At 57.8% G+C, this 24490-nt stretch overlaps 1 protein-coding gene across 4 annotated transcripts; it reads left to right on the forward strand.

Moving 5' to 3' along the window:
- The first annotated feature begins 1746 nt into the window (after positions 1–1746).
- ASIC1 (acid sensing ion channel subunit 1) lies at positions 1747–21533 on the forward strand. 4 transcript variants are annotated; one of them, XM_030510729.1, is made up of 13 exons: positions 1747–2106; positions 2209–2323; positions 2736–3130; positions 4158–4353; positions 16958–17108; positions 17535–17662; positions 17867–18017; positions 18109–18165; positions 18246–18399; positions 18487–18578; positions 18822–18901; positions 19026–19130; positions 19341–21533. In XM_030510729.1, exons 3-13 carry the CDS (start codon positions 2766–2768, stop codon positions 19443–19445), a joined length of 1584 nt encoding a protein of 527 aa, XP_030366589.1. In that variant the 5' UTR covers positions 1747–2106; positions 2209–2323; positions 2736–2765; the 3' UTR covers positions 19446–21533. The 4 variants fall into 4 exon arrangements, with proteins under 4 accessions (XP_030366589.1, XP_030366588.1, XP_030366587.1 ...); XM_030510728.1 differs by having other exon boundaries at positions 1747–2323; positions 2733–3130; XM_030510727.1 differs by having other exon boundaries at positions 1747–2323.
- Positions 21534–24490: the final 2957 nt, after the last annotated feature.

Here is a 24490-nt window from a genome sequence, read left to right on the forward strand (position 1 = left end):
ACCCTCACGTGGCTCCCCCGAAAAATAACACGGAAATGCTCGCACTCCCCACGCTCCACTCGACTCCAAGGATGCAGCTGCATCCTTCCTGGCCCAGGGCCAGCGGCAACCAAGTTTCCCCTGACTGCTCGCCTGCAGGAAAGGGTCCTGAGGTGTTCAGGGGTGTTCAGGGTCCCCAACAGCCCCCCAGGAAACACACTTTCCAGCCAGGATGGGCAGAGACTCTTCACTGGGGTTCCCTGCGCAGTGGCTCACAAGTACGTCCACATGCGCATCCGCTCTGGCCTGAAATCCTATCCATTCCTGCCGCTGCCCGGGGATTTACTGTCAATAAAACCACTGCAGAGAATGACTTTTCATCTGGAAGGGGAAAAGAAAAGGAGGGGAGGGCAGAAACAACCCATTTTTAAATGTTCTTCTCCCTTATCCAAGCAGTACATCCCTCTCCGGGTTTCTATCAGGAGCCCTAATGGAGAGACAGCTATCAGCGGGCGGCTGTCGTTTAGGCAAGGTGCAATGCCGACTCGCTGCAGACCAGAGCAGGGAAGGGAAAGGCAGAGCTGGTGCCAATGGACACACTAATGCTGCTCTCCTGGGCCTTGCAGCCACGTTTCCAAGCTCTGGCAGGGTCATCCCTCTGCCCAGTAGTAAGCAAGGGGGGCCATTGGCTCATGGGGGTGTCCATGGACCCCATCTCTGTCCCCAGGCAGGTCCCACTGCAAAACCCCAGGTGCCTGCTCAGGCAAGGACCCAGTTTGAGAGAGGATGCTCCAGAAAAGGACCAAATCTAGTGTGTCCAAGACATGGGACTTGGGGACAGGGACGCATGCCTGACCCTGCTGAACCCCAAACTGCCCATGCTCCCATTAGCCATGGTTCCAGCAGGGATGATGGACTTTCAATAGGGACACAGCTTGTTGGGGCAGCCCTGGGGTCTGGCTGCCCCTTTCCAACATCACACTTGTAAAGGACATTGAAACCTTCTTCTCCATTTCGCTGCAGTCACCTCACTGGGAGCAGTGGGCAGGCGCCTGCTGCAGCCTCTGCTCCCTGCGCTGCTGCTGGGCCGAGGTCTGCAGTGGGATGCGTGTCCCCCAGCTCACTTGGGTGATGGATGAGGGCACCCCAGGGCTCCCTGGGGAGCAGATGGAGGTGGAGCAGGGTTGGAGATGCAGTGGCACAACCAGGCAGCACTGTGCAACCCTCATGCTCTACTCTGGGGAGGAGCAGAGCACCCGGCACCCAGAGCCTCCTGCCCCAGGCAGCGGGGAGCACCCTGGGGACAACAGCGCCTTTCTGATAACTGTGAATGGCAGAAGGTGAATGGCTGGGAAAGGGCAGCATGTCCTGCACAGGGCAGACCTCCACCTGGGCATGTCCCCGTGGTGGCAAGCATCTTGCTGGGGACCGTGCCAGCAGAGAGCAGGGCTGAGCATGGTGAGCCTGGGGCAGAGGCTCAAGGCACCCACCACAGCCCCGAGCAGGCAGCCAGAACGGGCTGGAAGGACCAACCCAATGTGTGTGAGCTCCCACCACGGCGCTGGGGCCACCCATGGGTGAAGCCCACGAGGGTGGTGGAGGCCGTGGCAGGGGAGAGCCGGGTCAGGGGTGCTGGGGGGGAATCCGGGGGGGCTCCGGCGGAATGAGGAGCTGGAGCATCACTGGAAGGCGCTGGGGGATGGGAGCGGCACACGCACGCACACGCACACACACATTACCCACATGCACACGGCAGCAGCACCAACAGCCCCTGCCAGCAGCCTGCAATCGCTGGAGCTCCTCCGCCTCTCCCTCCTCCTCCTTCTCCTCCTCCTCCTTCTCCTCGCTGCCCACCGGCCTGCGGCACCCCGGCCTCCGGCCCCACCAGCGCACAGACAATGACTTCATGCGGATTATGCATCTGAAGAAATCACCAGCTCCCAGATAGCCACAGGGGGAGGTATCCATGTGTTTGGCAGAGAAGCAGCCTCTTGCTCGCCTTCCTTCTCCTCCTCTTTCCTCCTCACACCCGGCAGCTGCCTCCTCTCCGGCGATGGTCGCCTCCGGTCCCCCCGCCCGGCGCTGAGCGAGGCCCCGGCGCATCCCCGCTCCCACGCTTGCACCAAGGTACCACCGAGGCTATTTTTATTCCCCTCCTTCTTTTCCGGTTCGCCCGGCGCTGCCGGGCTCGGTCCCTGCTCGTCTCCCGCTCCCGTCTTCCCAACCCAGCGGCAAGAGGTGGAGGGAGGCTCGTCCCAGCCCCGGCACCCACAACGCAGCGGCAGCCACCGTCGCACAGCAGAAGGAGCCCAGCGCTGGCCGCGGCCGCCGGCCCCGCTTCCAGGTTTGCATCCTCGATTCCTTCATCTATTTGTGGATGCGCCGGTGCCATTTGGGGAAGGGAGAAAGGGGACCGGAGAGGGGGGGGAGGTGGGAAGGGAGGGATGGATACAGAGGGGTGCTGGGGGGGCATGGCAGCCCAGTCCTGCCATGGGATGGGGAGGGCAGAGAGGAGGCGGGAGGGGAGGAGATGTAAGAGGCTGCACCCAAATATACATACATACATATATATATGCAGACATATACGTAGGCATGTATATATGTGTGTGTGGGGAAGAGCAGGGCACAGCAAAGCATATGCCCCACAACCTGGGTGCATCTCCAGCATCCCTGCTTGGGGATGTCATGGGCCGGGCAGCGGCAGCACCCACAAGGCCACCGTGGCACCGAGCACCCACAGGCTCCCTTCTCAGCAGAGTGGCCACCCCGGGGTGCCAGCGCAGACCATGATGGACCTGAAGGTGGACGAGGAGGAGGTGGACAGCGGGCAGCCGGTGAGCATCCAGGCCTTCGCCAGCAGCTCCACCCTGCACGGGCTCTCGCACATCTTCTCATACGAGCGGCTGTCGCTGAAGCGCGTGGTCTGGGCGCTGTGTTTCCTGGGCTCGCTGGCACTGCTCACCCTCGTCTGCACCAACCGCATCCAGTACTACTTCCTCTACCCCCACGTCACCAAGCTGGACGAGGTGGCGGCCACCAGGCTCACCTTCCCCGCCGTCACCTTCTGCAACCTCAACGAGTTCCGCTTCAGCCGGGTGACCAAGAATGACCTGTACCACGCCGGCGAGCTCCTCGCCCTGCTCAATAACAGGTGGGTGCTGGTGCTTTGAGCTGGCTCCAGGCAACATCTCCATGTGCCAGGGCAAGGCCCCAGCCACCACAGCAGCCCCCCACCGCGTGGAGAGATGTGCTCCATGGCTGGCACGGGCAGCATCTCCTTAGTCTCCATGAGGAAGCAGATCCTGGGTTAGTTCAGCTCTGTAGCTGGATGCAGCAACACCAGAGAGCCACCAGGTCCTGCTTCTGCTCCTGGGTACATGGCTCCCATGCTGAGCTTCCCTGGATAGGTCTGGCACTCATGGTTCCCATGCATGTGGGGACATGCAGCAAGGCCAAGGCCACTCTGGGATGCCTGTGGGGCAGATCCAGCATGCATGGCTCCAACACCATGTCCTGCATGCCTGACACATGCAGCGAGGCTGGGGTACAAGCAGGTGAAGCTGCTGAGCATCACCCGTGCCCCAGGACCAGGTTGTTGCCATTCCTTGGGCCATGGGACTCTGTGGTGGCAGGCTTCGAGGTGAAGCCCCTCATCCACCATCTCCAGCCCATCCCCATGGCTCTAAAGGCTCCTTGGTGCTGCCAAGCCACTGCTGTGAGCCTGGGGCCAGCAGCAACGCTCCTGTTTGCCAAGGGGCTTCACCACTGCCCCAGGGAGGGGTTTGCATCCATGAGAGCAGGGGCTGAGACTCAGCACACTCAACCCACGTCCCAGCAAGGCGACCACCTGCAGCCATGATGCCACCAAAGGCTTGGGGCTGGGCTGGCCTCAACCAGCGTTGGTGCTGTGGGACCACCTCTTGGGGCAAGTGGGACAGGTTTGGCACGTGGCCGCTGCCCCTGCCCAGCTGCTTCTCCTCACCCACCCTCCTGCTGCCTCTCACGTGCCTCTGGGATGCTTTCTGCTGTTGAAAATGCCACATGCAAAGCGCCCAGGACTTTGCTGAGCCCACAGCGGGGTCGGGGCAGAAGCAGCTTGTGTGAAGCCCAAATGGCTTTTGCCAGCGGGAGCAGGCGCTGCGGTCAGGCCTGAGCTTCTGCCTGCTCTTTCCCCCAAGATACGAGATCCCAGACACCCAGAGCGCCGACGAGAAGCAGCTGGAAATCCTGCAGGACAAGGCAAACTTCCGAAACTTCAAGCCCAAACCTTTCAACATGCTGGAGTTTTATGACCGGGCCGGTCACGACATCCGCGAGATGCTGCTGTCCTGCTTCTTCCGTGGGGAGCAATGCAGCCCTGAAGACTTCAAAGTGGTGAGTGCCCCCGTGGCTCCGGCCCAGTGCTGCATTTCCCCAAGCAAGGAGGGTGTTTGTCTGCCTTTAGTTGCTCCTTTCAGCTTGGAAAGGACTGGCAGCATCCAGTGCCAGAGGATGCTGCTGGGTTTTAGAGATCCAGGTGCTCCTCAGTGTGGCTGCATGGGATGCTCCTGCATGGGTAAAGCTCCCCAGGATCACTTGGGTTCTGCAAAGCAGGGTTGTGCATGCCAGGCTGGAAACCTTGTGCTGGAAACTGCCGTGTGCTGAGGAAACACCAGTGAGAGAGCTGGGAGCGCCACGGCGATGGCCAGTGGGGACCTGATGGAGTCCTGCAATCCCTTGGGGACAGCAGGTCCTGATGGCACATGCAGCCCCACCACGGTTGTGTCTTGTGCTCATGCACGGATCCAGCGCACAATAAAGCCTTTATTATGCCCCTGTGGCTGCCTCTCCCCCGTCCAGCTGGGAACTAAACATTGCCGGCTATTCGGGTGCTGCCTGAGAAATTGGGCAGCTGGGGTGGCTGTTCCCAAGCTGGCTCCAGCATGGAGCTCTGCTCTGGTCAGGGTCCCCATCCTTGTCGCCAGCATAGGGGTGTCCCACTCGTGTTGCATGCCAAGGGAGGATGAAGCCACTGAGCATCCCAAGGCACTGTCTGAGTGTCTGCAGAGCTGCTGCCCTGCTCCCAGCCCAATTTGGGTGATTTTAATCATCTGCATTGAATTCCCCTGAGAGGCTCTTTACACAGAGCGATTCTTGTTGTCAACCATCAGGCGCTTTATTTGTTAAATGGAGGCAAGTTGCAGCCCGGAGGGGGCTGGATCCTCTCCAGCACGCATGTGGCCACCGAAGCATCCTCAGGGACCCTCATCCCAGCTCCCTACCAGGGTCCACGCACCCTGCTTCCTGCATCCCCTCCAACCAGCAAAAGCAAAATAGACTCACAGCTGGGTTATTATTCCTGCCTGGATTATTCCTTGCAAGCAGGTTGGGATGATTTAATGGATTTGATTAGAAAAAGCTGGCTCTGTGCTACATCTCTTTTGCTCTTTGGATTCCACTCGCAGCCTTGCACGGGCAGGGCTGGGGATGGTGCTGCCTGTGTGCGGGGTCCCACCTGCTGTCACATCCCACTTTGCTCTTCAAGAAACCTTTGCCCCATCCCTGCGTGGGGTTCACAAGAGCTTTTAGAGGGGTCTGATGCTGTCTCGCTGCTCCCTCCTCCTGGCTTGGGCCCAGGCTGAGCCAGGATCTGTGCTGCTCTGGGCCTGGTGGCACCAGTTAAGGCTGGTGGGTGCCAGGGACCATCACCCAGTGATTCACTATCATCCCCCCAGCCCATGCTGCCCCAATGGGGGTCCCACCACCTCTGTGCAGGGGCTGTATTCACCTCGGGAAGCCCTTTGCACTGTCCAGGCTTGTGGCATGCCCTGAGCGGGTGCTTTTACAGCCAGTGTTGCCCTTCTCTCACTGATGTAGAGGAGGTGCCGCGTCCAGAGAGGGGCCTTGCTCAGGGGGGGATTCTGGGGCTTCCCAGACCCCACAGGCTGGGGGGAGCCGCCTGCATGCACACAGGGATGTATGTTGGTCCTGAACCCTTTGCAGCTACTTCACTTCAGTGCCGTGGCCATCGGGAGAGCCGAGGTGCCGTGGGGCAATGCTGGCTGCGTGCTGATGCCGGCCAGCACGGGAGGCAACGGGAAAAGCCGCGGCTCCGCCGCCAGCACCGTGGCCCCGACACGCCGCGGCTGCCGCGTTATCTGTCCCCAGCAGAAGGGAGGGCTCGGGGGAGATGCGGCGAATATAAATGAGGGGCTGCCGTAACCGGAGTGTCCGGGGTGACAACCAGGCAGCAGAAGCCGCCTCCTGCCCGTGTCCCCCATCGCGCTGCTGGGTGCTGGGAGAGCTGCAGCAGCCCAGGCCCCCCCACGCAATGCTGGGAGAGCTGCCCCTGTGATTGCACCCACCCAGGAGCACCCCAACAGGGCTGTTGCTGGGTCTCAGCCTCCTCGCCCCAGCGCACAGCGTTGCCGTGCAGCCAGGACAGGATCCCCCAGCACACAGAGCTGGTGCTGGATGCCGTGGGGAAGCCCGTCCTGGGATTATATGGGCTTTTCTCACCTCCTCTTTCATCCTGCATCATCACCAGGCCACATTAGGAGGTCCCTGGCATTGCTCATCCCCCTCCATCTCCACCCACCGTGGCTGGTGCGCAGCAGGGGCTGGGTGTTCCCCAGCAGTAGCTATGTGCGGGATGCAGGGATGCTCCAGGGACAGAGGTGGAGCTGACCAGGCTTGAACTCATCCCATGCGGGAGATTGAATACTTTAAGAAGCCCTAGGGGGAAACAACTGTCCCACCCCAGCTCTTCCCTGGCTCTTCACAGCCCCTCCAGCACCACCGAGCTGTCTGGCTCCCACCAAAGCCACCCCACTGCAGCGGTCCAGGACGGGGAGAAGGATGCACAGGGAAGGGCAAATATGCCCCTCCCCGGCCCCTGGCTCTGCCTTAAAGCCCAGAGGGGCGAACACAAGGCTGAAGGGCAAGTCCTGACCTTCCTCAGGGCACAATCCTGAGGGACATGGGCTGACGATGTCACCGTCACCAGGGCAGTGCCCAGAGCCCTGCACTCACAGGGCCACATATGCAGCAGGCAGGGGGTGGCCGCCTGGTTCCCTCGCTGTTGCCCCCGTTTCAGGACTGTGCTCCCCGATGTGCTCGTTAGCAGCAGAGATAAATGGTTCACACTTGCTGCTTCATTATTTATAAGTTGGAGCCCTCGCTCCTCTGCGGGAATTCGCTGCCCTGCCGGCTCCCAGCTTGTGTTTCCTCTCCCTCCATCCTCATTCCCTATGGATCTGCTCCTCACCCAGCAAGAGAAAGGCCCAGCAGTCCTCTCTGGGCTCTAAAACTCATTAATTTCCTTTGCCTCGCAGGGAATAAGGAGAAACGCAGAGGATAAGCTTCCTCTGCATGTCCATGGGACAGGAATTGGGACTGCCCCATGTAAAACCAGCACTAAAACTTGAAATGATGCCTAATGCTCATGAAGACCCTTTTTGGGGGTCAGTGCAGCCAGGGACATGCGAGGAGCGCGGCACGGTGCAATGTGCACTTGCAGCTTTTCCTTCTCAAACACGCTCTCGTCTTGGGGCGAGAACCACATCCCCAGCTCCTTGTCACCATCCTGCTTCAGGGCTGAGCCTGGCGTGGGAGCTGGGAGTCCTGGGGCAGAGCGCAAGGGACATCCTCCAGAAGCTGCAGAGGCTTAAGACCTCTGGACCATTTCCATGAGGCTCCAGGGCTGAGCTGGCAGTAGGGAGAATTGAGTTTGACATGGAGATCATGCCTCTGCCTTTTGCATTGAATTCTGCATCCTCTGCCCTGGAAATACCAAGTGGACAGAAGAGGAAGCAAGGGAGGGAACAGGAAAGGTCTGGAGCACTTCCAGCAAATCCCAACCATACTCCTTATCTCCAGAGCAATGCAGGAGCTACTGTGGCAGAGAACAGATTCAGCGGCATCTGGCTGTACCTCACATCACCCCATTGCAACCTTCTGGGCCCCACTGGACATGATGAGATCCTGCTGTGCCACTCTGCACCCCACTGTTCCCCCTGTACCCTGCTAAACCCCACCTGCAGCCCCAAAGCCTCTCTGAACCCCCAGAGCTCCCTGCTCAGCCCACAGTCACCTCACTGCAGCCACTGTGTGTTGGGGTCATGCTCAGGCTGCTGGCCTCAGGGTATTCAAGCAGGGGATGCTGCTAGTCTCTCTGCTCCACCTCAACCCTCAGCCCCACAGGACTCACACCTCAGCACCCACCAGGGGACCCAGGGTCCAGCCCACAGCACCCTATGGCCCTGCATGGAGCTGCAGCAGTCACAAGCTCAGGAGCCCTGCGGTGAGCAGAGCTCTCCTGCAGCGCAGCGTTAGTGGATAATCATAGAGCTGGAGTGAAAAGCATCTCCAACACAGCTGGAGAGCCCAGCGCGGGAATTACTGATACCCACATCTTTCCTGGAGCTTTTGACAGTCAATAAAAAACGCACATAGGCTCATCTGGCTCTGCAAAAACAACCTGGGAACCACATGCGGGCAGCAGGGATGGCCACTGGCCCCAAACAGCGTCATCCTCGTGTGCTGGGCCTGGTACCCGGCGCACACTGAGCCCAGCAGCTCCCACCACGGCGCCTGCCGGAGCCAGCACGTGTACAAATTCTGTAAGACATTCAAGTGATTTATGTAAATCACTTTTTAAAGCGGCACACGGGCTCCTAAATAATTTATAAGCGTTTGAAATTGCTCGCATGTATCCGTTCTTTCCGAGCAGCAATTCACCTCCGGCATCCTGGTAGTTCCCCCTGGGACCCAGCAGCACCATCCCCACCTGCATCATTTGCAAGCTCCCAGCCGGGCTCACCCTCCACATCTGCCTCTCTGCTGTCCAACAGGAGCAGCGTTTGACCCCAGAGGTTGCATCATTTTCCAGCTGAACGAAGCAATCCCAGTGGGACACGGGTTGCCTGGTGCAAAATAATTGGAGGTGATGGAGCAGAGGAGCAGCCGCGCATGGGATCACGGCTGTTTGCTGGTGCAGACTTGGCTTTCCTGGGAAGCACAGTGGGTTGGGAGCACCCTGACTCTGGTGGCTCATTGGCAGCTCAGAGACTTTCCAGTATCAGTGTATTTTTCTCAAAGCAAATCATCCAGAAAGCAGCCGTGAGCAGTTCAGCCCTCGGGCAGAGCGCAGAGACACCGGCAAGTGTTGATTTTCAGCTGCCTCCTTTCCCCAGCTTCATCCAGGCTTTTCCACACACCAGCGTGAGGATTTGGGATCCCTCAGCTGCTTGTGGCTTTGCTCACCCCATATTAACACGGAGACAGCAACTCTTGTTGGAAGCCAGATGCAATTCACACTCATTCTGCAGCAGGACAGCAATGCCCTGCTGTGACCCTGGTGCTGTTGGTGCTCGGGAGCGGTGCCGCTTGAACCCACCACGATCCTGGCTGTGCTGGTGCAGAAGAGGGTCAGGAACAAGCAGGCGGAGGACACTGGTGCTGGGCACAGCACGGTGGGAGGCCGACGCGTGCCTGTGCCTCGCAGCTGCTTCATTAGCAGCTCCGCAACAGAGCAGGTAAATCGTTTAACACCTCCAACCTCTAAGCACTGAACAACATTCACTCCCACCCATCCCAGCAGGCGATTTGGAGAGAGAAGGACATGCAGGAGCAGGATCAAGCCCAGCCATGGATCACTTATCACCTGACACTGCCCAGGGGCAATGTCCAGCCCCAGCAGCACACAGAGCTGTGCTCAGAGCCATGGTGCACAGCACTGTGCACCCAGAGGGGTCATGCCAAGGGCTCGGAGCAGCTCAGGTGCACCTCAGGCCATTCCTGCTCCTCTTGAGATGCCTTTGCATACAAAGAATCATTTAAAAATGAATTATTAATTATTATTAATAAGCTTTAATAGCATCTGTGGCTGCTGGAAGAGATGAAGAGGCTTTCAAGTGCTATCTAGCCACAACAGAGGCAAGGATGGGTACTCTGGGCACGTGTGCCACACAGATGCCAACCCCTAAGGGAGCTGCAAGCTGGAAATGCAGCCCTGGTCCACCACCAGCACATGGTATTTCTCCAGTCTGTTCCCCTTTACCCTCCCCTTGGTCAGTATCTGAGCCCCAGGTGAGCAGCCCCAGGCACACTGAGCCTTTGCCAACTGTGGCTACCTCAAAGCATCTGCCCAGGAAGCCTCCTGGTGCTATTTCTGCCTCTCCCCTCCCAGTCCAAGTGGGGAGAAGCTGGGGCAGAGCAGGGCAGGTCCCTTGAGCATGAGGCAGAGCGACAGGAGGCAGAGATCTCCGCAGGGAGATCCAGGAAATTAACTGTCTCACAGCCTTTCGCCTCAGTTTTAATTTATCTGCCTTTCTCTAGATGCTTGCAGGGAGCTTAGCTGGAGCCAGGCCTCTCCAAGCAGCAGGCATCACTGCAATTCCTGCCACAACCTTCATTCAAGAAGCTCCTCACCATCTCAGCCTCTTATTTATTTGCACAGGCCCTGACACTTGGATATGACAACCTTTTATTCCTTTTCGTTCCTGTATGAAGGGTTTGGTGAATTTGCAACCAAGTTCTTACCCTGAGGGCAGAGATGGGCACAGCACTGCACTGGGGCAGGCTGCTTCCCACTCACCCTCTGGTTTACCAGGGATTTTAAGCCCCCTGTTTCTGCTTTCCCTGCAGCTTCACAGCCAAGTAAAGAGACAGGGAGACCCATCAAGAGCAGCCACACGCTGGGGCTGTGTAACTCCCCTGCTTGGATTAGATTAGATTTGAAAACCATGATGTGCGCAGAGCCGGAGCAAGCGAGCACAGTGCAGAAACCAGACAGGGATACAACTTCCCCCCCTCCACCACCAATAAAACCATCAGCTTGAATCTTCCTGCATGAACTGTCTAAGCAATTGTGAAGGATGTCGGAAAAAATTGCAACCTGCTTATGGGTAATTCCTGATCGGCAGGAAACATGGAAAGGCATCAGGATAAGTGTCCACACACAGTAATCCCTGCCACATGGGAATTAGTGGCACCTCAGCAGCATCCTTCACATCCCATTAAAGCAGGAGCCAGCACAGTGCCAGTGACCCCTCCATGGCACATCACAGGGACATCACCAATGGGAAGATCATCTGGAAAGCTCTCGGCGTCACAAACTGTTTCAATTATAAGAGCATAAATAGATCCCTGGATAAGTGGATCCAAGGATAAGGTGGCTGTGGGAGCCATCACAGCAGACACATGGAAAGAGCCCAGCTGCAGGTACACGCTCAACTGCCCTCGGAGCTGTGGGGATCCCATCTGAGCCCCCCAAAGACCTCAAGCCACTGGGGCAGCAGCACCAGCACCCAGCTGGGAAGCACTCGGCAGCACTGGCCCAGAGAAGCTTTGAAAGATTAATGGAGTTTAAATGGAGGTGTTTGGAGAGGAGATAAGGCTCATCTGATATGAAATCATATGGAACAACGGCAGCCAGGGAGGCCCCAGCTCCATAATGAAGTCCACTTAGCACATTATTCACCATAATGTGATTTTATTAAAGTCCTGTGCTGCAGATGCTGGGGCTGGAGCCCGTCACCTGGGGCTGGATGGCCCAAGGGACCCGGAGCAGCCAGGCCCTCCACCCTGAGCTCTGCCACCAAAAGCTGTTGGGCTGGAACATGCCAGCCCTGCACAGTCCCAAAAAGGGACCTTTGGTGTCCCGTCCCCTTTGTGAGCCAGGGACTGGTGATGCTGTGGTGCTGCATCACCCAGCACCACAGCATCACTGGTCCCCATGGCTGGGGCTGGGCTGCCTGGGCCCGCAGGGCCGGGGTGGAGAGGAGGCGGAGGTGGGGAATAATACGAAGGAAAAACTCCTTTTTACTCATCAATTTTTCTGCATTAGAATGTGACATGCTAATCCACTGTGAAGCGTCTAATCTGAGGGATAAAGGGCTGGATAACACAAGCTGCGCCTGGCTTGGCTGGCAGAGCAAGTGGAGGCAAGGTGGCAGTATCTGATAAAGGGTGGCAGGATTAGTCCCAGCAGAGATCCCGACTGCCCAGGCAATCCCACCTCGCTTGGCTGCCTCTCTCCAGGGTCAGGGAGGGGATCTGCAGCCCCAGAGCTATCCCGAAGCAGCTCATTCTGCCCAGAGCAGTGATGGAGGCTCTGCGGGTGCCACCACCAACACCTTGGCAGCTCTGGGAGCTGCAAAGCACGTTCCTGGGCCAAGGTAAATTGCAAACCTGATTTTCCTCCCTTTCAATGCAACGCACCCAGCTGCATTGTGAGAGCAGGACAGCCCGGCTGCAGGGTGCCCATCTCCTCCATCAAATACTCATCCCCAAATCCATCTCCTGGCTGCTTTCACCCTCATCTCACCCCTTCCCACTGGTCAGCTCAAGCCTCTGGGTACCCTTCGGGATGATGCAGGGAGCTCAGCCCCAGCTCGGCCAGCCCTTGGCAATGTCCCATTACAAATCCAAAAGGGTCCAGCTCCAGAGGCATTTTCTGCGACAGCCTCCCCAGGGCTGGGCTGCCTCTTGCAGGCCTGGGATAACAGAGCTTGCAATGTTGTTTTCTCCTCGCCTCCTCGGGGATTGGTTTATCTCTATGAATAACTGCATCCCGGCTTTGATCTCCTCTGCCATTAAAGCGTGACAGGCTGTGAAATGTGCTGTTGCTGCCGTCAAATCCCCCTCCCGCTTCCCTCCCGCCGCCTCCGTGTTCCCCTGCTCCGGGGAACCTCCTTTTCCTGGGCCCATGAGGAGCTGCAAAGCAGCGAGCGGGGCCCAACTGCCCCAGGACAGTGACCAAATGCTCTGCCAGAGCCAGGAAAACCCAAGCTCCACCATCCCACATCCCTCGCTGCAGCAGGAGAGCGTTGAGCATCCCTGGTCCCCAGCGGTGGGTCGGGGTGTGGCGGCAGCATCCCGGCACGCGCCGCCACAGGGGCTGATGTCACGGTTAATTATAGCATCCCCCGTCCCTCTCCCCCGCCAAAGCTTTACCTGAGAGAGGGTAAAAATAACTCCTGGCAAGGGAAGAGCTGGAATGAGACCAAGCACTCATCCAGCACCTCCCAAACTCGCACAAACCAGGACGACACCCCGCTGTGTGCAACACAGGGACGTGGCCACAGTTTGTCCCCAGTTGTGGAGTCAAGATACACTCTCCTGAGTGCTGGTGCCACCGTGCTCTTGGCTGTGACCGTCCCCGGTCACCTTCACCCCAGCTCAAGTGTCAGCTCTGGCACAGGAGGTAGTAACTAGAGCTGGGGCCATGCTCATCCTCTCTGCACCTCACAGCTGCTGGGAACCAGCCCTGGCACCTTCCACAAGCTGTTTAAGCCAAGCAGGGCACGTTAATGGCCCCAGCTGATGATGGAGTGTTTTTATTACAGCATATCCCTCTCCCTGCTGCAATCGCTCCCAAGAAGACACATTAAACCCCTCCATGCCATGGGGATCAGACCAACCCCTTGCTCACACCATCGGGGAATGACCCACTGTGCCCTGCCAGGGCTAAACAAGCCCCTTCAGGCTTCTCTTCCATTTTCCTTCCTTCTTCTCCTCTCCTTCCTACAGGCATTGCACAGGAACTCCCTGTCCCAGAGCCAGGGAGCACCAGAAATCCCACCCCAAGCTCAGCCAGCTCGTACCTGCTCACTCCCTGCTAAAAGCATCCTCTAGGAGCATGTAGTCAGCCCAGCTTGCTCCCAGCTTGCCTCCACAGGGCTGAACCAGTCCAATGTCCTCAAACCACTTCCCAGGTAAAGCCCTGATGCCTTTATAGCCCATGATGCAGCTGCAGCTTGTCTCCATCAAAGGCAAAGGGCTGGGATGTGACCTGGTCCCCATGGCACGGTGGCTCCCAGCCACCCAACCCGCCTCTTTGCTTCCATTTCCCAGGGTGAGTTTCCAGCTCACACTCTCTGGGTTGTTCCCAAAAGGCACGACCTTGCTCTTGGCTTTATGAAATCTCATCCCGTGGCTCTGGCACTCATCCCCAAGGTCACCCATCCTTTCTCTCAGGTGCCAACAGTGTCCCCAGCTTTGTGGCAACTGCCAGCGTCCCTCTTACGCAAGGGCCCTGTTGGATATATTGAGCTTGGGGAGGCCCAGGATGGGTCCTCAAAGGACAACCCGTTGTCACATCATCAGTCATCATCTTGGCTGAGCCTGCCCTGGCAGGGATCCCCGGTGCGTGCCCGGCCCATTACACTGGTGTCACTTGCTTGGGAAGGGCAGGTAAATTTGCTCTGGTGTCAGACCAGATCTGTACAAGTTTCGTGGTTGCATTTGGTCGCCCGGTTTGGTGGTGCCCATATCCATGAGCCAGGATGTGCTCAGGGACTGGGGGCCCCACAGTGCCTGTGGGGAAGGAGGCACAGCAGCCGAACTGGTGGGCCAGGGCATGCAATGAGCACCCAGACATCAGCCAAAACCTCCTGTCCAACTCCTGTGCATCAAAGTGCTGCTGTATTTAGATGCTCCCCTTCCCCCTGGGCTGGTGATAGCAGCTGCAGTGCTGGGAAGGGGCTGGAGATTGCTCTGTGGTCACATCGGATGCTTTTATGAAGTGCTGAGCGCAGGAGAAAAGCAAAACCACAAGCAGGGGCTGTGCTGCTGCAGGGCTGCAGCGATGAGATGCCTTTGTGCCCGGCTGCCAGCTCCATCCCACCACCATCAATGGGGCTGCCCCCCTGGACCCCAGCACCGCAAGGCCTGGACACCATTCCCCAAGGAAAGCAGTGGCTCCCTGTGCCCCACAGGGATCCAAAGCACGAGGTGACACACCACGGACTGGCTGGGCTCTGCAGAAGGAATCATCACCTGAACCACAGCAGAGCCTAAATCCTGCCCAAAACAGCCCTGGACTGGAGGATGGACCTCACACTGCTCGGGACATTGTCTTTGCTGGATGCTCCCATGCTTATACTGCTGCCCTATGGCACAGGGAGATCAGCCTATAGGGGTGGTATGAGCACCATGAGAGCTTGGGGACACCACAGCATCCTCCTGCCCTCGCTGGCACCACTCGGACGGGCGCTGCAGCAGGACAATATCACAGATATTTTGGGAAAACCTCTGGCTCCAGCTGCCCTGATGAAGAACCTGGAGAGTGGCATATGGTGCCTTTGGAAACAGGCTGGCACCCGGCAGGGAGACCTTGGCTGGAGCTGCTGGTCGGGCTGCCAGGACCGTGCTGCCCTGCAGTGAGGATGGAGGATGCAGTGTGGGGATGCAGCACTACTGGTACCCGTGTACACCCGTGTTCACCCCTGTTCACTGGACCAGGCAGCACCTCAGCCCCCCCCCAAGCAGCACCAGGAGCTCCCAAAGCATCGGCGCTTCTGGAGCCGGCAAGGTCTCTGCTCCGTCCTGCCAGCAGCAGTCGGTTGTCCCAGGGGACCTGGGGAGCCCGCAGAACCGCCCCTCGCTCCTCCTCTCCTCCTCCCTGCTCCTGATATATCCTCCTCTCTCCGTCCCCTCTGAGCATCCCTCTGCTCCTCTCCCTCACGCGCCTCTCGCTCCTTTTCCCTTCTCCGTTTCTCTTCTCTGAACTTGCCCCTTCCTCCTTCCCTGCTCTCTCCCAGCCCCTCTCACCCACACGCTGTGGAACCAGCCCACTGCTGAAGACCCCCGGACTGTGCCAGGGCAGGGACCAGGACCCCCACGCTGGAGCCAGGACCTCCACACTGGACAATGCCTCTCCAGATATTCTGCACCATCTCCTTCTCCAGCGAGGAAGGACCAAGAGATGTTGCAGCCACCGGGACAGGAGATAATGGAGCAGACGAGTTCCTGTATGGGCAGGAGGAGGATGAAGAAGAGGAGGAGGAGGATGCAGGGGCAGCCACGGACTTTGTGGCCTTTGCCAGCAGCTGCACGCTGCACGGGCTGAGCCACATCTTCGTGGAGGGAAGCCTGGGTGCTCGGCAGGCGCTCTGGGCGCTGGCCTTCCTCCTCTCCCTCTCCGTCTTCCTCTACCAGGTGGCCGACCGCATCGCCTACTACCTGGAGTACCACCACGTCACGCTGCTCAGCGAGGAGGACAGCCCTGAAATGACCTTCCCTGCCGTTACCTTCTGCAACATCAACCGCGTGCGGGTCTCGCAGCTCAGCCACGAGGATCTGCTCTACCTGGCCCCCCTGATTGACTACGAGCCCGGGATGGAGCTGGGCTTCACCCCAGCCCAGCCTGGCCCTGAGGATGATGATGAGCCCCTCAATTTGTATGTGTTTTTTAACCGCACTTGCCACCAGCTGGAGGACATGCTGCTGAGCTGCAGCTACCGGGGCGAGCCGTGTGGCCCCGGTGACTTCGCGGTGGTGAGTAGCCCCAAGGTGGCCGGGAGCAGGGAGCAGCTCCGGCCGGCGCCATGTGGGATCAGGCACTGCGGGTGACACTGTCCTTGCCAGCTCAGGGACAGGCTGATATCCAGTTTCACTGGAGTTGGGGATGGCACCGGCTGCAGAGACCTGCTGTTGGGACATGGAGAGCAGTCCCAGAGTTGTGTTTGCAGAGGAGGTGTCTGGCGTCTCTGTCCTGGCATCACCACAGAGTCTGCAGCCCACCGGCCTCACATGTCCCTTGCCTGGGCTGGCAGCAGCTCAGTGGCACGGAGACATGCTGGAGGTGTTAGCTGGAACAGCTGAGGAGGGATGGGAGGGTTCGGGATCCCATCCAGCCCTGCCCTCTGCAGGGATGGAGGAGGGCTTGGCGGAGGTGCTGGTGCAGGCGTCGGGCTGAGTGCCGCCGTCTCGGGGAGCTGGGGCTGCCATGGGGTATGCGGGGTCGAGATGCTTTAAATCTGCAAATGCCTCCTCTGAGTCTGTGCCATGGTGGGGAACATCTCCTCCTCCATCAGGGCCATTCCAATGGTGAGAGACACCCCACAGAGCAGGAGCCTGAGCTGGATCATACCCCAGGCTGGGGATGAGTGTGTTTTGGGGCTGGTGATTCACTCCTGGCTCCATGCTGTAGTGTTAGCAGCTGTTTGGTGCTGGCAGAGGGGCCCCAGCCTCAGTCCTGTGTCCTCTCCTGCAGGTCTTCACCCGCTATGGGAAGTGCTACACCTTCAACGCAGGGCAGGACGGGAAGCCCCGGCTCATCACCATGAAGGGGGGCACCGGCAACGGCCTGGAGATCATGCTGGACATTCAGCAGGACGAGTACCTGCCAGTGTGGGGGGAGACAGGTAACCCACTGCCCCAGTGGCTCTGCCAGCAGGTCTGCTCGGTCACCAGCAGCTCCCGGGGTGCTTCCCAGCCCCTTCCATGTCCCTCAATCTCCTTCCTCTTCTTTCCTTCCATTTCTCATCACATCGGGTCCTTCCCTTTTTCCTCCTTATCTTTGCTCTTTGCCATGGCAACTCCCCATCAGTTTAGATAAGCAGCCATCACTTGTTTATAAATAGAGGCAAACATTTTCCCTGCCACACTCCCGGGTGCTGGAGCAGGAGGGTCAGAGGCAGAGGGGGCAAGGACACGGAGTAGCAAAGAGATGGGTGGATGGATGGATGGATGGATGGATGGATGGATGGATGGATGGATGCATGGACATGCAGCACAGCCCTGCAGAGCAGGGTACAGCACCATGCTCACCCCACTTCTCTCTGCCACAGATGAGACCTCCTTCGAAGCCGGGATCAAGGTGCAGATCCACAGCCAGGATGAGCCCCCACTGATCGACCAGCTGGGCTTTGGGGTGGCTCCTGGCTTCCAGACCTTCGTGTCCTGCCAGGAGCAGCGGGTAGGGACTTGAGGGGGTCTGGAATGCTCCCCCTTACCCTTCACTGTGAGCTAGACCTGCTGTGGAGCACTGAGCCTCCTCCCTATGCCCCTGTTGCCTGCCCCTATGTCAGATGGACCCCTACAGCAAGGGTCTCTGCTGTAGAGCTCCATCCTGGGGGCCAGTGGGCTTCTTTCCTCACTCCTGGCTTCTGCCCCCTCCCAGCTCATCTACCTGCCACCTCCCTGGGGCGACTGCAAGGCCGTGGCGGGCGACTCGGAGTTTTATGACACCTACAGCATCACCGCCTGCCGCATCGACTGCGAGACCCGTTACCTGGTGGAGAACTGCAACTGCCGCATGGTGCACATGCCAGGTGAGCCCTGAGCATGGCAGGGCCCGGTCCCCACCGGGCTCATCCCGCTGGCATGGTCCCACCAGGAAAACCTGCTTTCTCTCTCCTCCAGGCGATGCCCCTTACTGCACCCCGGAGCAGTACAAGGAGTGCGCGGATCCGGCCTTAGGTGAGGCTGCGCAGCCCTGTGGGACCGAGCTGCGTGTGTTGGGTTTCTCCATCTCTCCATCCCCCTCTGTCCCTGCCCAGATTTCCTGGTGGAGAAGGACAATGAGTACTGCGTCTGTGAGATGCCCTGCAACGTGACCCGCTATGGCAAAGAGCTCTCCATGGTGAAGATCCCCAGTAAAGCCTCTGCCAAGTACCTGGCCAAGAAGTACAACAAGTCGGAGCAGTACATCGGGTAACGTGCTGCATCCACAGCGATGGGGTGGCATCTTTTGTCCCTCCATCCCAAATCTCAGCCTGACACTGCTTATGTCCTACACAGGGAGAACATCCTGGTGCTGGATATCTTCTTTGAAGCCCTGAACTATGAGACAATCGAGCAGAAGAAGGCATACGAGGTGGCTGGTTTGCTGGGTGAGTGCTGGTGACTGTGCTGGGGGTCCTGCAGCAGCACCCGGCCAGCATCTGCCAACAAGGTGGTCTCATGTTGGCCCCATGCACCATGGCCCTGTTCCCAAGGGTGTGCTGACAGCATGGTGCAGAGCGGGGCACCCCACTGCCATGGCCACAGCAGTGATGAGTTCTGCCCATTCTCTGCTCCCTCTGCCACCAGACTCTGGATTCACCCCATCCTGATGGCTTCCCTCTCCTCTGCAGGTGACATTGGAGGGCAGATGGGGCTGTTCATTGGGGCCAGTATCCTCACAGTACTGGAGCTGTTCGATTACGCCTACGAGGTGGGTCTCTGCCATCCCATGGCTCCCGGGGGGCAAGATTATCCTGGAGCATTGAAATGCTCGTGTGGGACATGGGGAAAAGCCACCCATGAGTCCCCACGGTTCTGAGATGTGGCTCTCACAGGTGATAAAGCATCGGCTGTGCCGGCGGGGCAAGTGCCGCAAGAACCACAAGAGAAACAACACGGACAAGGGCGTCGCGCTGAGCATGGACGACGTGAAACGCCACGTAAGTGCCATGGGAGATGCTGCCCCCTCCTGCAGCTCAGAGGCTGGCCCAGGTGTGCCGGGGGGTCGAGGGGGGTCACCATTTTGGGGAGTGCTTGGGAAAGGAGCAGAGGCACCAGGCAGAGATGCTGTGGGGGGACAGGGCTTGGTCTCTGCAGGGATCTGGGTGATACCAGTGTCCCCAGTGTCTCATCCATCTGCTGCCCTGCAGAATCCCTGTGAAAGCATACGGGGCCACCCAGCAGGCATGACGTATGCAGCCAACATCCTACCTCATCACCCGGCCCGGGGCACTTTTGAGGACTTCACCTGCTAACCGACGTCTGGATGTACAACCTGAGCTACCAAAGCCCTCCGGAGAGCTGCCCTTCTCCCTGCGAGCGCCAGCAGAGAGACACATCTAAGGGGACCTTGCTCCTCGACACGGTGGGACACGGACAAGAGCGACGGCCTCGGATTTGGGGGCAGGCAGCCGGGTCGGGTCACGCAGCCCCTGTGGCAGCTGCTCCGTGCCTGCCCCGCTAGTTCAGAGACTCGAGGACGCTCCAGCCCGGCCACCCTCGCGGTGCGGGGAGCGACACGCACAGCGGGCTGGGGCACGGGCCTGTCCCGTCCCCTCCCCTCGGCTCCCCTCGGCCTTTTTAACTAGAAACCCAGAAGCCAAGAAGAAGCAGCCGTTTGGCCGCAGTCTCCATCCACAGCCCTGTCTGTCCGTCCGTCCGTCCATCGTCTCCATGCTCATCCTGCTCCAATGCCTTGGCTGGTGCTTGCTGGGACCACTGTGCCTGGCAGGGGGGATCATGCAGGAGCCCCATGGGGCACCCAGCAGACGTGGCAGTGGGTTCAGCAGTACCAGGAGAGCCTCGCTGTCCCCTGGGACTGTGGTGGCCTGCAGCCAGCCCTTGCCTGGGCACTCCCAGCCGCTCCATGCACATGAAGATGGGGCATCTCCACCTCTCCGAAACGTCTTCCTCGGCACCCTGCCCCAGCGACAGCGGTGCCCAGCCACTCAGCTTGCTGGCCGGCCACAAGCACCACAGGGGACACGGCCATGGGGTGCCACCTTAGCACTGAAGACCCCGCTGCCCAGGCACTCTCCTTCAGCCGCGTCGGGTGATGGTGTGGTCTCCCTGCCTGTCTCCCCCGGGTCCCACACAGCCTGGCCAGCACCAGCCCTCTCCCACAGTCCCTCCTTTCCCCAGGGAACCTGGGGCTACCCCGTGCGACCCCCAAAACAGCCATCCTTGGGGGAGAAAGGCAGAAGGAAAACTCCTGAACCCCATTTCAGCTGCAGCCACTGGCCCAGCTCAGCCAGGGGTGCCACAAAGGATGCCCCTTTGGCACTGCTTTAGCCAGGCGTTGGAGCCCCAACACCAAAGGGGTTCACACTTTGAGGGACACCCCACGGCACGGGGTGCTCTGGTCCATGGGACCGCAGGCTCCCACCCCACTGAACCCCCCACCAGCAGCTGCCCCCGGGCACCGCCAGCCCTGGGCATCATCGGGGCATCCCAGAGCTCGCTGCCCCGGGGCTGCCGCTGCTCCTCCCGCCGCTGCCCTCGCCCCAGCATGCAGGGACCTGCCCTGGCAGCCGGGCTCCGGCTCTGGCCAAGTCTCTGCTCCCCACGTCCACAAGTTCATCACCATCTCACTCTCGGGCCAGTGGAAATTGGCCTCCCCCAGCCCCTGCCAGCCCCCAGGCCCCACACACCAAGCAAGAGCCCTCCCAGGGCTGAAGTGCTACTTATCTTTAAGAGCTTTTGCAATAAGTCTTTTTAGTAAGTATTATCTCCAACCTGCAGTTTTGGGTTTATTATTGTTGTCATTATTAATATTATTATTATTATTTGCTTCCTGACCAAAATTAGGAACTGGGGGTCAGTCCTTTGTATCCAGCGATCGCCCAAAGATGACGGGTTGGCCACATCCATAAATTTTCTTATGGATTTTTCCTAATGTTTCATTGCATTTCATTTATTTATTTTCTTTCTTTCTTTCTCTTTCCCATTAAAGCTTTTAAAGATGGGGCTGGGATTTGACCTTGACGCTCACTTGTTGAAGCATACAGGTTTTTTGTTTGTTTCTATTCTATCATCTGCATTTTATATTTCTTATATAGAATATATATGACTATATATATATGTGTACATATATATATATCTCTCTATATATGCATCATACCAGTGTAGATATCCATCTAGTAGCATTTAGGCCTTGTTCTTGTGCCATTTCCTTTTCTGTTACTGATCTCTGAATGCCTTCAAGTGTATAAAGTGTTGAATTCTCTCTGGTATCTGTACTATGTACACACATTTTCATAGGAAGCACAATAAGATGACAGATGCATTGTACATCAATACCTGCTACTCTTAACGATGATATAAAGAATGATATAACTCATGAACACTGAGCCTTTCTCTCTTGCTGAGCTGCTGGAAATGCTCCTTAAGGAGGCAGGCGGGGATGGCATCATCCCAGGATGCAATTAAAGCATTAGAATCCCAGCGCCATCACCAAAAGGAGGGGGAAGGATAAAGCTTTGGTCCAGCCTTCCAGTACTGTCCTTAAATGCACACATGAACACAAGCAACATCAGAGCTGGTGCTGAACAGCATCACATTAGAGCTTCCCTTTGCCGAGGGCTGTGCTAACGTGGTGACAGCCCTGGGAGCCTCAGTGAGCCCCAGCATTGCCGCCCGGTCCCACGCCACAGTGTGAACACATCCCAAGGGACACCGAGGACTGGAAGGTGGGAACTGGCTTTTGCCCTCACACAGGGGAGAAGATTTAACACACACAGAGCACCTCACCTCTGACAGCTCTGACACTCCTGTGCTTTGGGACAGGCACCTGAGATTCAGCAGGAATCACTGGATTTTAACCTAACCAAGTGATTGGTAACCTAACCAAGTTCATGGCCATTGTAGCACAAGCCACACGTAAACACACTTTTTGTCCTAAAAATTTCCAGCTACAAAGCAACGTGCCGGATCCAGCACTGGGCATCCAAAAAAGCCCTCAGGACCCCATGGACACTGAATAATAACGAGTGGGCAGTGGGCAGGGAATACTGAAATGCCAAACTTCCCCCCGACACTTGGCTTTAGCCATGGCCCTGCTGCTCCTGGAAATGGCAGTCAGGTGGTTTGCATTTAAACTAGAACAGTTTTACTCCTATTCTGGCCCTTCTCTGCCAGAGCTGGTGCTGCAAAGGCCACAGGGTGGGCTTTCAATAAGGAACAAGATAATATAGCGAAGGCCAGAAGGGAGTTAATGAACCTAAAGTAATTGCAGGCAGCCACTGTGAGCAGCCAGCGCAGCTGACCATGCCTGCTCCCTCCGCAGCGGTGTTCACAGCAGCTCCTGTTGCACGGGGCAGGCAGTGACCCTGTCTCTGCAAGCTGGAATCTCTTCCTCAGCTCCCCATAAACCTACTGGTCTGTGCTGGGAGATGTCACCCCTTCCATCTGTCACAGCCTCGCATTGCACAGGTACAGCGCTATGTGGGTTACGGTGCTGAGGCGCTGGCACAGGGTGCCCAGAGAAGCTGTGGCTGCCCCATCCCTGGCAGTGTTCAAGGCCAGGTTGGACACAGGGGCTTGGAGCAACCTGCTCTAGTGGAAGGTGTCCCTGCCCGTGGCAGGGGTTGGAACTGGATGAGCTTTAAGGTCCTTTCCAACCCAAACCATCCCATGATTCTGTGATTCTATGGGAGCACCATGTGTAGACTGCACAGGGCTGGTGCTCTGCAAGGTGTGTGGTGCAGGCAGCGTGTGTGCATCCACGTCTGTCACTCGGTGGTGTGAGGCTCACGCTGGGCACAAGACAAGGAGTTAATTACATTTCACAGGAAGCAGCTCTGACGATCCAGGGATGGGTGGGACATAACCCAGGCCTGACATCACAGAATCATAGAATCGACCAGGTTGTAAAAGACCTTTAAGAGACCATCAAGTCCAACCGTTCCCAGCACTGCCAAGGCCACCACTAACCCATGGCACTGAGGCCTCGGCTACACAGGGTGTGAACACTTGCAGGGACGGTGACTCCAGCCCTGCCCTGGGCAGCCTGTTCCAATGCCTGAGCACCCTTTGGGGAAGGAATTGTTCCTCAGCTCCATCTAAACCTCCCCTGCTGCAGCTTGAGGCCATTTCCTCTTGTCCCATCTCTTGTTCCTTGGGAGCAGAGACCAGCCCCCTCCTGGCTCCATCCTCCTGTCAGGCAGTTGCAGAGAGTGATAAGGTCCCCCTGAGCCTTCTCTTCTCCTGTCTAAACCCTGTGAAGCACCTTTTTGCACACTGCTGTGTTTATCTCGTGGATTGTGTGGCTGCTGAAACCCTACGGAGCAAGGATTAATCATGCAACATGCACATAACTGTGGCAGAGATAGCATCACCTCTTCTCCTCCCTGGCAATAATTCCTGGTTACCACTCGCTCACTGCTAACGCTGCCAGCAGAAACAGGCACTGAGATATAATTACACAGTCCTGGGTGCCGCTCGGCTGCCTGGAGCCAGAGCTTTACTGGTTGGGGAAGAAGGTTTCAGAGGAGCTGCCTTGTGCCAGCGGGTGCAGTGAAATGAAGGTGCACGAGGTAGTGTTTCACAAACCCTGACTGGGAGGAGCGAACCAACCAAACCTTCAGGGCAGGAGAAAGGACAAGTGTAAGGAAACACTGAGCTAAGGAAGCTGGGGTTATTTTCTCCTTGTGTTTCTTACAAACATAGCTAGTATCAGGGGATAAAGAGGACTGGTTAGAAGGGGCTGAGGGCTGGGGTCTCTCCCGGCTCAGCTCGTGCAATGTGAGGTCTCTCAAGACCCTTCTGCCAAGCTCAGCAGGTGAGTCCCACTTCCCTCTCTCCACTTCTCAGGTTAGCTCTTGCTTTCTCTCACTCTCATCCCACCTCACCCTGTGTGTTCCTCCAAGGAGAAACAGGCAGGTTCCCAGCCTGCCCAAAAGGCTCCTGCCAGGCTTTAAGTCTCAGTCAAAGTTGCAGCTGAACAATACAGAGCAGATAAGTTCCAGTGCTTTTCCTCCCCATGAATATTTCATCAGGCTGCTGGGCGCCAAGCCTATCGGAGGTGGCATTAAATTAACTGCACAGACACATGGATGCTGAGACAACAGTTAATGGCTGTGCTCAAAGCTTCATCTTTTTCACCAAGGATAGGGAATACCGTATCTGGCAGAAAAGGTGCCAATACATCCCCACTTTGCTCACTCAACAATGCCATGCCCTGTCCAGGACAGCCTCGGAAATGATCCATGATCATCATGAACTGCTTAATTAATACTTGTGGGGTGACCGCTCACTTGGCTTTTACTCACAGATTCATGCTGGCAGGATTTGTGTCCCTTTT

Source organism: Strigops habroptila, chromosome 23 (assembly GCF_004027225.2).
Source record: "Strigops habroptila isolate Jane chromosome 23, bStrHab1.2.pri, whole genome shotgun sequence".
Taxonomy (NCBI): domain Eukaryota; kingdom Metazoa; phylum Chordata; class Aves; order Psittaciformes; family Psittacidae; genus Strigops; species Strigops habroptila.

Coding starts and splice junctions, on each gene's coding strand:
- ASIC1 (XM_030510730.1), top strand. CDS start 15,613: ATGCCTCTCCAGATATTCTGCACCATCTCCTTCTCCAGCGAGGAAGGA. Junction 17,109..17,534: donor GCCAGTGTGGGGGGAGACAG/GTAACCCACTGC, acceptor TCTCTGCCACAG/ATGAGACCTCCTTCGAAGCC. Junction 18,579..18,821: donor CGAGGTGGCTGGTTTGCTGG/GTGAGTGCTGGT, acceptor TCTCCTCTGCAG/GTGACATTGGAGGGCAGATG.